Below are 16,073 nucleotides of genomic sequence, written 5' to 3' on the forward strand. Positions count from 1 at the left end.
TTTTAAATCAATGGAAAAAATATCACTCCCTGGGTGAGGATTGAAAAAAAGATCACTGATTTTTTGCCCTCCAGTTCACCTTCTCAGTCCGACATGACTGATGGCAGTGGCTGCAGCAGCACCACACCCGCCACACCTGGCTCTCTGGACGGGAGACGGGTCATGGCCACATTGGAACTGCCGCACAAGGAGGGGTGTTCTCGGACAAAGCCAGGCCGTGCAGGGACAGCAGGGCCCAGGAGCCACAGCGAGGGGCACAGCAGAGCTCTCTGGAGTCAGCCTCTGGGAGTGGTCACCTGAGACCACGGGTGAGCGGTCATTCTCAGAATGACACGCTGGCCTGATCGGCGGCATCCGCCTCGGAGCTCCTGCCCGGGCCGGTGACCCCGTGCCGTGGCCCCAGCTGGGCCCAGGGTTTGCTGGGGGAACAAGGGGCTCGCCCACCCACCGTGCAATCTCAGGGAACAGTTCAGATTGTCTTAAGCTCAAGGGGAAGAGCATAGAGCACGGCGTTGGGGGCGAAGGGAGGGAAGAAGGAAAGAGAAGGGGAGAGAGGCGCCACGCAGCAGTTGCCAGCAGCGAAGCGTTCCTCCGGAAGGAGGCCTCAGATATGCTTTCTGGAACATTCTATCCAGCAGGAACAGATTGCAAATCGCCACAGACCTACCAGACACATCTGAGTAGGAAAGAAGCACGTGTCTTCCTCAGGCTGTGAAAACTGTGCCCAAACACGAATCGGACAGACCTGCCAGGCGCTCCCGGCCGAGCGTCAGCGGGACGGACTCGCCCGTGCGTGGGCTGTGAACTGGGCTCGTCCAAAGTGAAGACACGTGAATGTGAAATCCGTGACGGACCTCAAGCCCCAGTAAAAATAAAGAGCAAAGTGTCTCTTCAGTGTTTATGCTGATCATGGTGGAATATTTGACATATTCGGGTTTAAATAAAATGTACTAATAAATTACTGTCCGCTGTTTCTTTTTCCTCTCCTAGGTGGCTCCTGGAACGCTGGAGACACTGGAGTTAAAACCACACATGGGCTCGCAGAGCAGCACTGTCCCCCACGGGTTTCCTCGCGAGAACCCCAGGGGGGAGGGGGAGACCCCCAGACTTGTGCCTCCCACGCGGACGGACACAGGGACAGGTGGCGAGCTGGTGACCCAGGTGGCGCTGGAGACCTCCCCTGAGCAGACAGAGCCTCTCGAAGGCAGGAGTGGCCACACTCGGCCACGTGGTTTCAGAAAAACAATCGCCGTGGCCATTTCGTGTGCAAACTCGATGAACTATGTGCTTTATATTCTGGTCCTGCCTCGTGCCTCCAGTGAGCCACACAGTGCCGTCGTCTCTCCTGTCCAGGTGAGGACACGGGGCTCTGAGACCTCCAGTAACTCACTCACGTGCACAACAAACCAGGGCGTGAGCCACCGTCCCCAGAGTCCACGCTCCTGTCCCATCCTCAGGGCCCACGTCTTCCTCTGGGGCCCGGACACCTGGGATTCCACAGCAGAGTCATCCCTTCGACTTACTATTCTTCCTCTTCAACATGCAAACAGCTCTGAGCGCAGTTTCACCTGAATCCCAAGCATGCACATGGCAGGCCTCATGGATTGACCAACGCCCTGTCCTCCGAGGGGGGCGGGGCTCAGAGGAGACAGCGCCTGGGCCCGGCGCGTGGAGGGCAGGAGCGCCCCGACGGGGCAGAGCCGAGCAGCCTTCACAATGTGCCCGGAGACTGCACCTGCACCAGCCACCCCGGGAACAGCTGGCAGCTCCTCAAAACGCTAACCTCAGACCAGCACCCCCACTCCCCGGCACAGACCCCGAGAAACAGCGACAGGCCCCCGCAAAGCAAGTGTGCAGTGTTCACTGCCACCCGACACACAACACCTGGAACAGCCACCAGCTGGCTAACAGGTGAACACACTGTGGGCCGGCCGCACGGGGATGTCACTCAGTCGTAAAAGAGGAACGGCGTACAGCATCACTACAGTAACATTCACTACATGAAAGCTGGTAACAAAGCATGGTGTCCATTCCATTTATGTGAAAATTAGAGGCCCGGTGCACGAGATTCATGCACTGGGCGGGGGGCAGGGGGTGTCCCTCAGCCCAGCCTGCGCCCTCTAGTCCAGGACTCCTCAGGGGATGGCCGCCAGCCGGCAGTCAGACATCCCTCTCGCAGTCCAGGGCTCTCGCAGTCCGGAAGCCCTTGCTCCTTGCCACTCGCCTGCAGCAGAGGCGGGAGAGGCTCCCACCACCACTGCTGCACTCACCAGCCGTGAGCCTGGCTTCTGGCTGAATGGCGCTCCCCCTGTGGGAGCGCACTGACCACCAGGGGGGCAGCTCCTGCATCGAGCCTCTGCCCCCTAGTGGTCAGTGTGCATCATAACGACCGGTTATTCCGCCATTGGGTCAATTTTCATATTAGCTTCTTATTATATAAGATGTCCAGAACAGGAAAATCTACAGACACAGACTAGTGGTCACTGAGGGCAAGGCAAAGGGAGAGACACAAACTGACTGGTAATGGGGACTGGGGTGAGGAACATATTCTAAATTTAGATTGTGGTGATGGTTGCACAATTTTGCAAATATACTAAAATCACTGAATACACACTGTAAATGAGTGAATTCCATGGTTTATGAAATGTATCGCAAAAAAGCTATGAGAAAATAATAAATCGACTCTGTATCGAGGCTGCCATTATGACGAGCGTCTTCCTTAAGTAAGGAACATATTAAGAAGACAAGAAGAGGTCAGGTCGCCCTAACCTCACTCTTCCTGCTTGGAAACTTGTGCATTGAATGGATGCTTTTCACTGTGATTACATAACATCTCCAGTTGCCGATGCTAAGAAAACACCGTCACTAACATATGCGATTCTAGAGCTTTTCCGTGCTTGTAGTCCAGTTTGCGGATAATTACAGTCTTTGTCTTTGCTCGTCCCCACTTTCTCCCTCCCTTCTTCTAGCCCAGCCCAGCCCTGCTTGGCCAGGATAGCTATTTCTCGCTCTAAGAGAATGGCAAGAGAAACAAAAGACGGCGAATCTTAAATTCAGCAATTTTGGTCTCCTTTCAGCAGAGCCTCGGCGCCTTGGAGTTGGCTTGGCCTGTGGGGACCATCTGGCGCAGGCCGCTCTTTCTTCATGTGAGGAAGCAGGGCCAGAAAGAATAAAAGCTAACAGTTACCAACTGTTTACTCTGTGCCAGGCACTGCAATTTACATGGATTATCTCATTGAATCCTAACAACCCTCTAAGACAGATACGACTATTAACTCCATTCTATAGATGAGGAAAATGAGGCACAGAGAGGTTTAGGAACTTGAATAAGGTCACACAGCTAAAAAGTAGATCCGTGGCACGGCCCAGGTGGTCTGGCTTCGGAGACCAAGTCCTTCACCGCGGCTAGTATAGTGACTCCTAAAGTTATTCAAGCATCTTGTGACTGTTTAGTGGTAGGTCTAAAACCGGAGCAGGTGTGCGACGCGCACCCCAGGCCCCACTTAATGACAAAAATGTCAGTGGAAGATGGGAGTGGAAGCTGTGACCTAAACCAAGATGGGTGAGTCTCCCCGCATTGCAACGGTGGCCCCACCGCCAGTCACGAGGCAGAGCAGAGCCTCCGAGCTGAGCAGCGGCCGGAAGCCGCTCCGCCAGGAAGGGAGCAGGTGTCACAAGCTTGTGACAGTCCACACTGCACTCTCCTTCCTGGGAACCACTCTGCGGAGTCTGGGAAGTGACGCCTCGAAGAGGCAGAGGCAGAAGACGGCACCCGAGGCCTCACACGCCCACTGGCCACCGACCGTCCTAGCCAGGAGGGGCCTCTGGCCCGGAAGAGTTCACACAGTGCCGTCCTATGAGATGGAGTCGGATACGAGTCCCGAGATAATCTGTTACAGAGCCCACGGCATCTTTTATTTATACAGCCTGGAGAGCGCAAAGCTCTTTGCAAACAACTCATTAATCTGCCACTTATTTTATTTATCAATCAGTGGGCTCCTTACACCTCACATCTCGGGGTGGAGCCAATGACGTCACTCCTGTCACCCAGGCTACGCCATGGATGGGGGGCACAGGGTCACGTGGGAATGAGTGACAACTGCCCTGGGAGCCGGGCCTGGACGGTGCCTCTATCAGGTGGCATTCTGGGTAAAAGGAAATTATAAAAAGGAACAGAACTATATTTAGATTCACTTCCCCAACTTGAAAACACAGCGCATCCATGGAAAGAAGTTTGAGACCAAAGCTAAGGCGGAATTCTCCAGCCGCGTGTGAACCAAGTCTCAGACCAAGCCAGGGCCAGGCTTTCAGCGACAATGACAACTCCTTCCCACGTAAATATGTTCAATATCCAAGTTTTGGTTCATTTGCTTGTTTGGGGACATTTTTTGTAATTTGCCAACAACAACCAGAAGTTCATGTTGACAGTAGAGGTGGAGGCCGCAGTGTGACAGGCCTGGTACCAGCAGGGAGCTGAACACACAGCACAGCGCCCCTCCCCCAGCAGCCCACCCGCTGGGACCCTCCCCCCACCTCTCCACCCACACCCCACTTCCTAGGTCACGAGCGTCCCCCACACCCCACCTCTTCCAGCGTCCTCAGTCACATTTGCAACCCGCACAGTCACCCCCTTGGTTAGAAGACATGACACCAAGTTCCCCAAATCCCGTTCTGGCAGGTCTGACCCTAGTGCTCAGAGCACCCTCCTCCCCTCTCAGATGCCAGAATTTTCCCAAAAATGGATTATCCAACACCGACTGGAGAGACGGGACACTTCTCATCACAAACGTCACGCTCTATGCCCCGATGACAATGAACAGCACATGGTCCCATCCCAGTGCTCTCGGAACGTAAAGCGAGGTGAGCTCCCCGTGCTGGGCTGCTCCCCGCCTCTCTCAGACCCTGGACACACACACACGTACACACACATGCACACACGTGCACACATGTGCACGCACACATGCACATTCACGTGTGCGCACATACACATGTGCGCACATACACACATGAGTTCTGCTATAGACAAACTTCTGTGAAAGCCACCGGCCATTTCTGCTCCGCAAGGCGTCTGCAGAGGCAGCTGGGAATTGTCTAAGTTCCTTCCCCTTGTCCTGTGCTCCCGGCCTCACCGTCAGAACCTTGCCCTGTGGTGCACAGCTTCCGCCCAGAGCCCGACCCACATAGAGCACACATGTACACACGTGCACGTGTGCGCACACACACAAATTATTCTCCCGTAAGTAATCACTTTACTGACAGGAGCGGCAGGCGAGACTGGAGGGAGGTGTCGAAGGGAACGGGGTGGTAACTAACAGCTCTCCGGTGGGGGTGCTAACCAAACACAGAGGAAAAAGACCGAGAGAACAAAGGGTGTTAAGACAGCAAAAAGCATTTTCTAATGTCCTCCCGTGACTTAACTCCAGTGCAGAAAACGCCGAGCAGTGCCAGCGGGCCCTGAAGTTCTAAAATTAAAGCTGTCCGCCGCCCAGCTCCTTGCTCTCCGTAAATCTCCTCCCGAGGAACTGGCGCCCGGGATTTTTTGTTTTCCTAGTTTTTAAACCTGTGTGATTTTTGACATTGAAATAAAAAAGAGAAATCAAGGGGCATTCACCGAAATAATCAAGGTCTTTCTACAAAATGTGACCTTTGACTTTCTCCTCCTCTTGCACCCATGGCCCACTCCCAGCACATACACACACAGGTAGACGCAGCCTGCTGCCGGCAGACACGGGGTGGCTCTGGAAACAAAGAGAACGCGATGCCACATGGCCCCAAACCCCCCACAAAATCTGTCCCAGGAGCAGACAGACCCCTCGGAACCGCCGGAGACCTCGCGGCTCCTCTGTGGGGCTGGGCCCGCCTGCGGCTCCGCCAGGCATTCTTCCTTCATCGCGTTTACTTAAAAAGCACAAAGGTATGAAAATAAAAACTTACCCACACTTTGAGGCAAGAAAACACAGGGGCTCTTTCTTTTTTTCTCTAATATCCCCACGGTAATTTCTGACTCAAATACCTATCAATCAACCGTGCTGTCGCGCCGCTGCCGGCTCCGGGGGCTTGTGCCTGTGTTTCCTTAAACTTCCAAAAGGTTGGTGAGACAGTCTCAGCGAGTTTTCCTACTTGGCTCTGAGTTTCCCAACTAAAATCATTAACAAAAGCCAAAGAAGCAAAAGAAGCAAACACATGCCATGCCCGGCTCCTCTGAGCCCCACCTGCCAGCTGAGCCAAAGCGTGACCTCCTGACCCTCCAGGGAGGACACAACACCCTACAAAGCCCGCCCTGCGCCCTGCGCCCTGCGCCCTGCGCCCGGCCTCCACGGGCCAGAGGTGGAGGGAGGCTGGGAAACCCTTGGTAGATGCAAGGGGGCTCGACAGGAGCGACACCACGAAGGAACGTACGTGCAGGACCACCCCGTGACCGTGGGCCACCCCGTGACCGTGGGCCACCCCGTGACCGTGGGCTACCCAGTGACCTTCCACTAGCTCTGGACCAAGAGAGAAAGACACTCCTGCAACTTTCCAAGCCGCGTGCCTGCCTCCCACCCACACAGGACGTAGGAGGCAGGAGGCAAGCCTGCGGGGCCGGTGGCAGAGCCGAGCTGGGAGGTGAGCGGCTGCTCTGGGACCCCCCGCGCGGACTCCCACCTTTAACCCGAGCGCCCTGCACCCCAGGCAGGCTTCTCCTCCCCTCCCCGCAGCACGCGGAAGGACAGGGGGGAGGCCTTTTCTCTTTTCCTTTTTTTACTTCTAACTTTCACCCATGGATGCCCTCTCGACCCAAAACTCTGTATGTGTTTCCCCTTACCACGGGGCAGTGAGCCTACCATTTTCAATTTACAGCCTTGACAAAGTATTTTTAAAAATATATTATTCTAGAGGCAATACGCGAACCCTTAATTTAGATTTTTTAAAAATCTCCAAATATGAATGTCATTAAATGACAGAGACATTAAAAAACAAAATACATATTCCGACAAGACATTACACCTTGGGAGAACGGCGTGACCAGCGTGGCTGCTCTCCCACCAGCTCAGCCTCAGGAGCAAGGACCACTCTCTAGCCCACCCGGCCAGCTCTCCCGCAGGCCCGCCCACTTCCACCGACTCCCCGGGAGGCTTTAATTAGGAGGCTGGAATTAAACACTTTGGCCACAACATCCAGGTAAGTGCCTGATGGGCTTCCTTTCAATAAAAATCTGATAAAGTGTCCTCAAAAATAGAGTCTCTTTAGCCTGGATTCTCAAATATGTCTTTATGTCTTGATTCCACATTTTATAAATCAAGATCAGTGGACACATATTAGATTAGAACCCAATGTCACCAAACCAAATACTCATAATAAATAAGCATCAAGATTAAAAAAAAAAAAAAAAAGGAAAAATAAGAAGGAAAAAAAAAGACAACAAAAATGTGTATCTGTACTTAGGTTCCCTGCTCTCGGCGAACAGAAAAAGAAAAACTAAAAAGTCTGACAAACTGAAACAGCCCTGATATCTGTATGCACAGCCCATAAATCTCTTAAAAGGTGTCTCGCAGCTAAAACAATGCAATTAGCGGCTGGCAATAAGGTCAGCGCGCGAGCAACCTGGCGGCCGCTGCCCGGAGCTTTGTCTGGGATGCGCTGTGCAGCGCAAACAGCACTCGACAAAGGAGCTGCTCGCTAATTTTTCATACAATTCAGGCCCCGAGTAATTACATAGTCCATCACACGGTCACATCTTGAAACTATTTATTTTTCAAAAGAGAAACACAGAGAGCTCCAGAGAGAAAGCCGTGCGCCTGCCCCTTTATGTGCGCCCATCAATGTGTATCACCCGCATGCAATCATATTTATTGTCACTTTCATCCATGTCATGCCCTTGCTTATATGGTTTAGATATGAATTATTGACTGTTACACTCCTTGTTGTGAAAAATAAATAAATAACGAGGCTGTCAGGTACTTGCCGCAGCGAGCCCGCCAGCCAGGCCCGCCGCTCACCTTCCGCCGCCACCCGGGCCCTCGGCTTCCCGCCCTGCTAGCAGATCGCCTTCTCAACTCTTTCTTTTCAAGAGACACAGAATCACCCACTTTGGGAAATTAGGGATTAAAATAAACAAACGAGAGGCCATGGCGACATGTCCCGTCCGGAGCAGCTGTCCTTGAAGCACACCTCCCATGAGTGGCTGGCTGCTGTTTTATAATTGTGGCTTTAAAATTTAAAGGCCCTCCTGGGATGTGTCATAAGTGTGTCAGTCCGTGCTATGAGGTCTAGAAAGTAAAAGCACAACAGAAAGCGCGATCCCCTGGCATCACACTCTCCCAAGCCCAGCCGCCCCCCTGCTGTGCACCACAGGCGCTCCGGGCGCGGACACCCCGCTGCTGCTGCAGCCGCGGCACAGGTAGCAGCCAGCACCGGGGCCCTAGGCCTGCTTCCTGTGACGGCAAGAGAAATGGAAAGGGAACTTTAAACAACTCCCCCCACGGAGTGTTTTAAATGTGGGCCAAAACATATCCTTTCGGAAACAGCCTTTTACTTTCATATTTCTCCCCGAAAGCCACTAATTCTATAAACTTCCTTCAGAACCTCTATGTCCACCCTGATTTCAAAGGGGCCAGGAACGGAGTGAAGCAAAAGAAACCAGCAACGCTTGATAATAACTGTCTGAGAAACTTGGTGCTTCCCTTACAGGAAACAGGCCACCAGGACGCCGTATAGGAACACCCGATCAATCTTGAGAGAACTCCCATTCTGCAATTTTAATATTTAAATAATGGGCTCCTGATTGCTGGGGAAGTGAGTCAATTGGCCAAAGAAAATGCTGAAAGGTCCTACCTGTTTTTTCCTTGATCTCACACAGCACGTTAAACAGGGCAGGCTTCATTCGGTGGCAGTTTAACGCATGTTTTCTACAAAAAAGAAACAATATCATAGCTCAGGTGGACTTTTCAGGATCAAACTGCTGATAATGCACAGGGGCTAAATGAACATTTAAGCCAAAATTATATCCCAAGCATAACTCCGTGGCAGCTTCAGTGGTTTTATGACTTAATATAGAGAACCCGCCACAGAAAAAGAAATCACGGTACTCAGCAGGGCGAGCAGGGTTTAACTACAGAAAAGCGCTCACCTAAATACTGCCCACGTAGGCAAAGCTGTTTCGGTTTTCAAGTAGCTTAATCAAAGTGGAATTCTTAAACCGAAAACGCCATCCAGGGCCATGCGTACGCACAGCCCAGAGCACGGGTTAACAGTTTTATAAAATCTGTGTTCACCACCACAGCCCGCGAGCTGCCTGCCTCTCGGTCTGTGTGTGTGTTTTCAAATTTAATTCATCCATGTGCTCGAATTCATTCCGCGGATTCCCCCATATTCTCATAAACACAAGATGCTTGAAAGGTCTTCTGAGCAAAACTGTCAATTTATAAAATTTCAGTCCCCGAGTTAAAGAGTATGGAAATGCATTGCCAGGGGGCAGGCGTGCCCATATGGGGAGTAAATTCATTTCTCTGTGTTCACATTATGTCTCTCGTGCACACAACGCGTATTTGCAGGTGTTGGAAATTAAATTATTTACAATTAGGACCTAGCACCCATTGGGGGGAAAATAAATACAATTCTGCCTCTTAGATTAGTGGTTTACCTGGCTCTCCAGCGCGTTTGCATTCCGAATGCACTTGAAGAACAAAACAATACCTTTCCCCTCATTTTACTATGGAAGCACTTAGCAGAAGGATATTGTTTTGGAAACAAAATGCTGATCGTATCAGCTATTAGTTAACGGCATTCTGTGTACTAATTACAATTAATTTGTAAAGATAAATGGAAACCCCTGGCACTTGAGATGCATGCAAATCTTTTTTAATCCCTTTGAACGTAAAAAAAAATAAATAAAAAATAGATGCCGTGCTCATGAAGAACAGAAACCAGAAGGTCTGTGCTCCGCAGCAAAGGAGGAATAAGCTGAGGGTATCAAAACAAACACACACATTGTGTCTAAGTGCTAATGGGTCACTTCGTAGATAACCATGTATGTAAAGAAGGTGCAAGTACAGAAAGAAACATCAGATCCAGTGTCTGCCGAGCAGTCACATTGTTAAACCAGAGAGAAAGGAAAATCAGGTCCACTTCTGCCGAGTAGTTACATTGTTAAACCGGAGGGAAGCCTAGTGGTGACCTGGCTCTGAGGGTGAAAAGGGGTGGAAAGACTTTAATGTAGCAAAGATCTCGGTGGGGGGGGGGGGCTTTTAAAATAGTTTTCTCCTATGTATAGGCCCAAATGCAAAGAAAACACAAAATCAATAGAGCCTACACAGCTTAACAGAAACACTGCATTTATTCCCACAGCACATCAGTGAGGTTAGAGAGGGAACAGAAATTTCCCTAACCCCAAACTGTGTCTGTCTCTCTCGGCATCTAGGCCATTAAAAGAGGGACCCGCCAAGCCTCGGTCACCCTCAGTTTTACAAAAAGGAGTAGGACGAAACATCAGCAAAGTGGGGAATCGCCCATCTCACCGCCCATCTCACTGGCCCTCCACTCCACAAACTTGTGAATAAAGCAGCTTATTGGTATGACGGAGTTTATTTTTCTGGAACAATGCAATGGAGAAATCTGTTCCAATTCAAAAAGCGCATGCCAGTGGGAACGCTTCCACTTACCATACCTACTAGCTTTTCTTCAGAAAATAAAATTCTAAAAGAACAGCGATTAATTGGGGAAAACTTTCCCCAATTTAAAAAAATTTAGAACAGCTCTGGCCTTTGAACATTTCCGAGTTTTCAAACCCCCGTAAGCCCAGCGCTGGGAGTTTGCATGTGGCATGTCTAGCGGCTGAAATAAGAGTGGGATTCCTAACAGCCACGCTTTTAACTGTTTCTTCTCATTTCTCAACTCAAATTCCTATTTTCCTAAGACAAAAATACGTATAATGATGTCTTTCCCATGTGACTAAGTCCTTTGAGGTATAGGAATTGTGTATATATGTTTTAAAAAAATAAAAGCAAAAAAAGACTAAGATATTTAACAAAGCTGGGTCACTGTAAACACATCTGTGGTCATTGGATTGTTTAAATTCTTCCTTTGGAGACGGGCCTTGAGCAAGCTGGAGTGGGTTGCCACTGAGTCTGGGTTTCATTCTGGAAGGGAGTTTGCTGTAAAGCCCTGGAGTGGAGACTCCGTTCCTGGCAGCCGGTTAAGTTGAGGAGCCCACGGCTTATTTGTTATGTTTCCTTATTAAAGATCGGCTAGCCCTCCGCATCGGAACAGGTCACATTCCCACGCGCCTGCCTCCATCTCCCAGTTCACTGCATGGTCCTGGAAGGGGCAGGGAGAGCAGGCTGGCTCTGCCCCCACCCTTTTTAAAGGATCAGACATTCTGTGCCACGGGGGTCAGGAACCCGACTCAGATTGAGACAATAAAGTTCAACTAAATGTCCTAGTTTCTTAAAACTAACAAATGTGTCTAAAAGTAAAATTACCTCTTTTATCTTTCCATCAGCCTTTTTTTTTTACACAATAATTAAATGGATACAGAGTATTTTCTGGAGAGTTGACAACTAGTGACAAAGAATTACCCTGCTTTTTTTTTAAGAGGGGAGAAAGGGGAAGAAATAAAAATTAATTTTGGAGGAGTGCATCCAGGAAAAAAAAAATCAAAAGTCTCTAATTTGGGTAAGGAGTCAACTAAATGTGTAAATAGCGTGATCCTGGGACATTTTATTTTGTCGTGTCACGGGGTCCCTCACCCAGAAGACACGGAATCTGCTGAAAACTTGAGCATCTGCTCGCTCCGAGGCACTTTGTCGAAGCAGTAAAAAGTGCCGCCGCCGCGGGCCGTGGCAGCATGTCGCGTGCCGAGTGTGCGTGGACGCGGCGAGTGCCTCCGTGTCCGCACGCACCGCGGCCACCGCGCGGCGGGGACGCCCGCGGAGATCACAACGCGCCCCCACGCAGTCCTCAAAATGGGGAAAGAAGCAACATTTTACAAGAAGGCGCTGTGTTGCTTAGCTTCCCATTGTTTCCCCGGCGAGAGGGACACACACACACACACACACACACACACACGCACACACACACGCACACACACAAGAAAGGGGAAGAATAGGCTGCCTCTCACCTGGCCTGCGCCTCGTCCAAACTCTGGTCGGTGATGGTCATGATCTGCTGGAGGATGTCCCCGATGTCCTGCTTCCTGCCGCCCTCCCCCTCGGTGCCCGCGGCCCCGTCCTGCAAGTGCTGGGACAGGCCGGGGTGCCCGGCCATGCCGACCCCGCGTGGGCGTGCATCAGCCTGGGCTGCTCGTCCATCTCCGAGCAGCGCAGCCCGGCCGGCCCCGGCTCCTGCGCGCGGTCCCGGGAAGCACCGGCTCCGATCCGGCCGGCTGTCTCCGAATCCTTTTCAGGATAAACAGGGCAGGGAAAGAAGCCCAGAAGAAAAAATCCCTCTGCCTCTCCGGGCAGGGTGGTGGGGGGAGGGGGAGGGGGAGGGGGCGGGGGCGTGGAGGGGTTGCGGGGCGAAGGGGGAGGGCGGCCGGGGAAGGGTGTCGACTCCAAAGAGCAAGGAAAATAAACCACCTTCCCACTGGACGCAAGAAATCGGAGCTGGCTCAGGGCGTGCAGTCCGGCTCCTCCGGGCAGGCAAGGGCTGCGCGCTCAGATCGCCGGCTTAATCCCTTTGCAAACAGGCAGCGATCGGGAGGAGGCAGAGCCAGGCAGGGGGCTTGCGAGGCAAACTTTCCCCCCGCCCGCGGCCCCAGCCCCCACCGGCCGGCGATCGCAGAGGGGTGGGCGAGCAGAGCCACAGCCCCCCGCCGCGGCGGGCACCGCGCCGGCTCGCTCCTCCTCCGGCTCCGCAAACTCCGGCAGCCCCGCCAGCTCCTGCTTTTGTTTAGCTCAGGCTCAGGACTCCAGAAACACACAGAAACCACAGCCTGCGAGGAGGAGGAGGAGGAGGAGGAGGAGGAGGGAAGGGAAGGGGGGCCGCGAAGGGGGAGGGGCGGAGGAGGAGGCGGAGGACAGTGAGAGGGAGGAGATGCAGGAGGCACGCCCCCCGTGCTGATTGGCCCTTTGAGAGACGGAGGGCCACGCCCCCTTCTGCGATTGGCCACTGGAGGGAAGACGGTCCCTCCTCCCTACTTTCCTGCCGCGCCTCCTCCGGGGCCTCCTTGGGCTCCTCCCCGGCGCCCTGTCAATCAGGGTTCAGAGGTGGGCCGGGGAGGAGGCCGAGCTGAGACTGGGTCCTTAAAGGTGCAATGGGCCCCGCTCCTTAGCCAGCTCCTCCTGGGCTTGCCTGCCTCTCTGAGGTCCTGTCCTTGAGAAAATGTGGCTGCACTTAAATGCAAGCGTATAGAATTAACAGGAAAGCACACAGACCGTGAGGGTCTCCCCATCCCTGTCTTCCTTTTGCTGTAAGGTTGCCATTTAAAACTTGATCCTCTCAAATCCTCAGACCTCAGGGAAGCTGTTGAGGGCAAAAGTCCGTCAGCACCGAGCCCTTATGAAACACAGTCGAGCTGTTAATATCATTAATAATGATTTTGAATAAGTGGCCAGTGTAATAATAGATTGTTTTTAATCGCAGTAGAGTTAAGGAATAGGAACTGTGACATTTTTGTTGCATGAAAACTAAATTACAGAGTATGAAACTAAATAATGCTAAAGAAAAAAAAGACTAATAAGTAAGTTCACAAAATGAAACTAATTCAGCATATCTCTCCCTTCCCCCTGAGGGAAATTAGTTATTTGGCTTAAATACATAATAAAGAAATGCATTATCACAGTCTGGTTCTAGTTTTTAATATAGTCTAATAAGCATTATTAACGGGGATAAGAAGGGAACTGACATTTATTGAATGCCTACTATGCACCAAGTAATTTACACAAGTTATTTTATTTAATCCCCAAGACATCTCTGTGAGTTATGGAGCTTTATTTCCATTTTACAGAGCGGGAACTCAGAAAGGTTAAATAACTGGTCCAAAGTGTCAAAGCTGGAATTCAAACCCAAGTGTGGCTCTTTCCCGAAGCCCCGTGTTTCAGCTATGCAGCCTTCCTCGGCCTCCAAAAATATGGGAACCGTGTAAAAATTAGCTTTGTACACATCGCCCATCTTGTTTGAAAAGACTTAAGGTGTTTAAGTCTATGCAAACAAGATGTCTTCAATTGAAAATGGGTAAAAAAGAATGAAAAAAATAGGATCAGGGAAAAAAAAGCTAATAAGAAATCCATAGTCAAGTCCAATCCCATTGCTCCAGGTAGGCCATGAATTTGCCCCCCCTCCCCCCATCTTTTCATCAGGCAAGGTGAGAGGGGGATTCTGACTGCTATGCAGTCACAACAGCCATAAGAGGAATTACGGAGGAAAGCCCGGAATATTCTGGAAGACAATATGTTCTGCCAGCTCTCTTCCTGGATGGCAGGGCTGCCTGGGGAAATGCAGGGAACTGCTGCGAACTTTGCACTCCCCAGTCCACAAAATGGAGGGAACTTGCCAGGTGCTTTGAGATCCTCAGATAAAATGTATTCTTTTCAGCAGCCCAACCTCCTTCCAATCATTATGAAAAACAGGTTTGGCAAGAAAAGGGGCATATATGAAAGGATTTCAAAACAGTTCTTAACAAGTGAGTTGGAGCTTATTGGCATGAAGGCATGCAATGGGGTATTCATTATAATTCTGATGTGATATTCATAACAACTGTTCATTCACATCCATACCCTGACTTGTAAACGGGTGAGTTTTTTTAATCAACACTAATAAAGAGTTGAGTACAAAACTATATCCTGAAATCACACATCAATCATGGTGATCAGCGTATTTCTTACAAAGAAGAAATTCTCTCCTCTTAAAGCATAAAAACAAATAAAGCAGAGCCTATAAGAAATCAGTTGGCGAGCAAGTACTTCTACCTGGAAATCTAACAGAAGTTCTCAGGTGAAGGGTACGACCCATACCAGAAGGTCCTTGTCATGGGGGAACATTTTAGTAAAGAAATAAGAAACACACACAATGATACCAAGGAAAGCTGGGTTTTATCCTGTGCTTTACAATGATTCTGTGTTATTTTTAAGGTACTTTATGAATTAATCACCATCGTTGTCTGGCCTCAATGCCTATGCCTTTAATTATTACCCTATAACGTTACCAAAGTAGGTTTCAATGTCTCATAAATGCTACGGAAGGGACACTAGGCCTTCAGTGTCCGTTATGAGATGGGAAGGGGTGACCCAGTTAGAGGGACAAGACGCAGACTCTGAGGGAGGTCTGAAGGATGAACTGGATCCGAAAGCCGGCGCTAATGAATTTGACAGGAGGACAGAGTATCTCTCCGGGCACCATGGAAGTGACGAGAAAGGTGAGATGGGAGGACATGGAACAGCAGCATCCGTGCCTTTTATTTGGTGAACACCCGGGAGCCACCGAGGGAGGGGCTGGCTTGTTTTAAGCAGGCGAGGAGAAAAGTGTGTTTTAGGAAGAAGTATCTGGCTGCCCAACACAAAACCTTTGGCGAAGATGGAATAAGGAAGATGAAGGAGGAAGGTGGCAGAAGAAAAGGGAGGAGAGAAGAGGGATGCAGGCGTGGTGGGGAGAAGGGCAGCTTTGGCGGAATGCCAGTGGCGCTATGGATACAACTTGCTGGGCGTTGATTATGTTTCAACCTGTGTGCACATTACCACCAACTTTTCACAATTTGACACTTTCTTTTAACAACTTCCTTGTGAGGTTATAATCTCTACTTTGCAGATGGAGAAACCAAAGTTCCTAGAAGTTGAGCTACTTGACAAAGTATGAATTTAAAACTCTCCTGCTTTTAATACATTACAGAGAATGGAGGCAGTTAAGGAAGGAACTACCCTAGGTGAAACAGAATTAAAATGAGAATCTCCTTTTGCATCGAGGAATGGCTAGCGGTAGACTCCGAGGAGAAACTCACGCGGGTTTCCCTACCTGCGGGCTGTGGCCATGGGTGAGTCGGCCCCTTTGTGTGTCGCTGTCTCGCGGGGGCTCTGATTCTAACAGGTGTGTAACGAGTGCGTGCTGAGAGAATGGATGACCCAGCAGTCACAGTCACAACTCGCATTTTCTCACTGAAGTCC

General features: G+C 50.7%; 1 protein-coding gene across 1 annotated transcript in view; it reads right to left on the bottom strand.

Moving 5' to 3' along the window:
• LOC102436527 (pre-B-cell leukemia transcription factor 1) overlaps positions 1 to 12,903 on the bottom strand; it is a 193,575-nt gene extending 180,672 nt beyond the window's left edge. Inside the window, 3 exon segments of the mRNA XM_014446981.2 lie at positions 8,815 to 8,888; positions 12,098 to 12,254; positions 12,257 to 12,903. Of these exon segments, the coding sequence (XP_014302467.1) occupies positions 8,815 to 8,888; positions 12,098 to 12,254; positions 12,257 to 12,287 (262 nt within the window). The 5' untranslated portion in view covers positions 12,288 to 12,903.
• Between the last annotated feature and the right edge of the window lie 3,170 nt (positions 12,904 to 16,073).

The sequence above is a fragment of the Myotis lucifugus genome, unplaced genomic scaffold, assembly GCF_000147115.1.
Source record: "Myotis lucifugus unplaced genomic scaffold, Myoluc2.0 scaffold_595, whole genome shotgun sequence".
NCBI lineage: Eukaryota > Metazoa > Chordata > Mammalia > Chiroptera > Vespertilionidae > Myotis > Myotis lucifugus.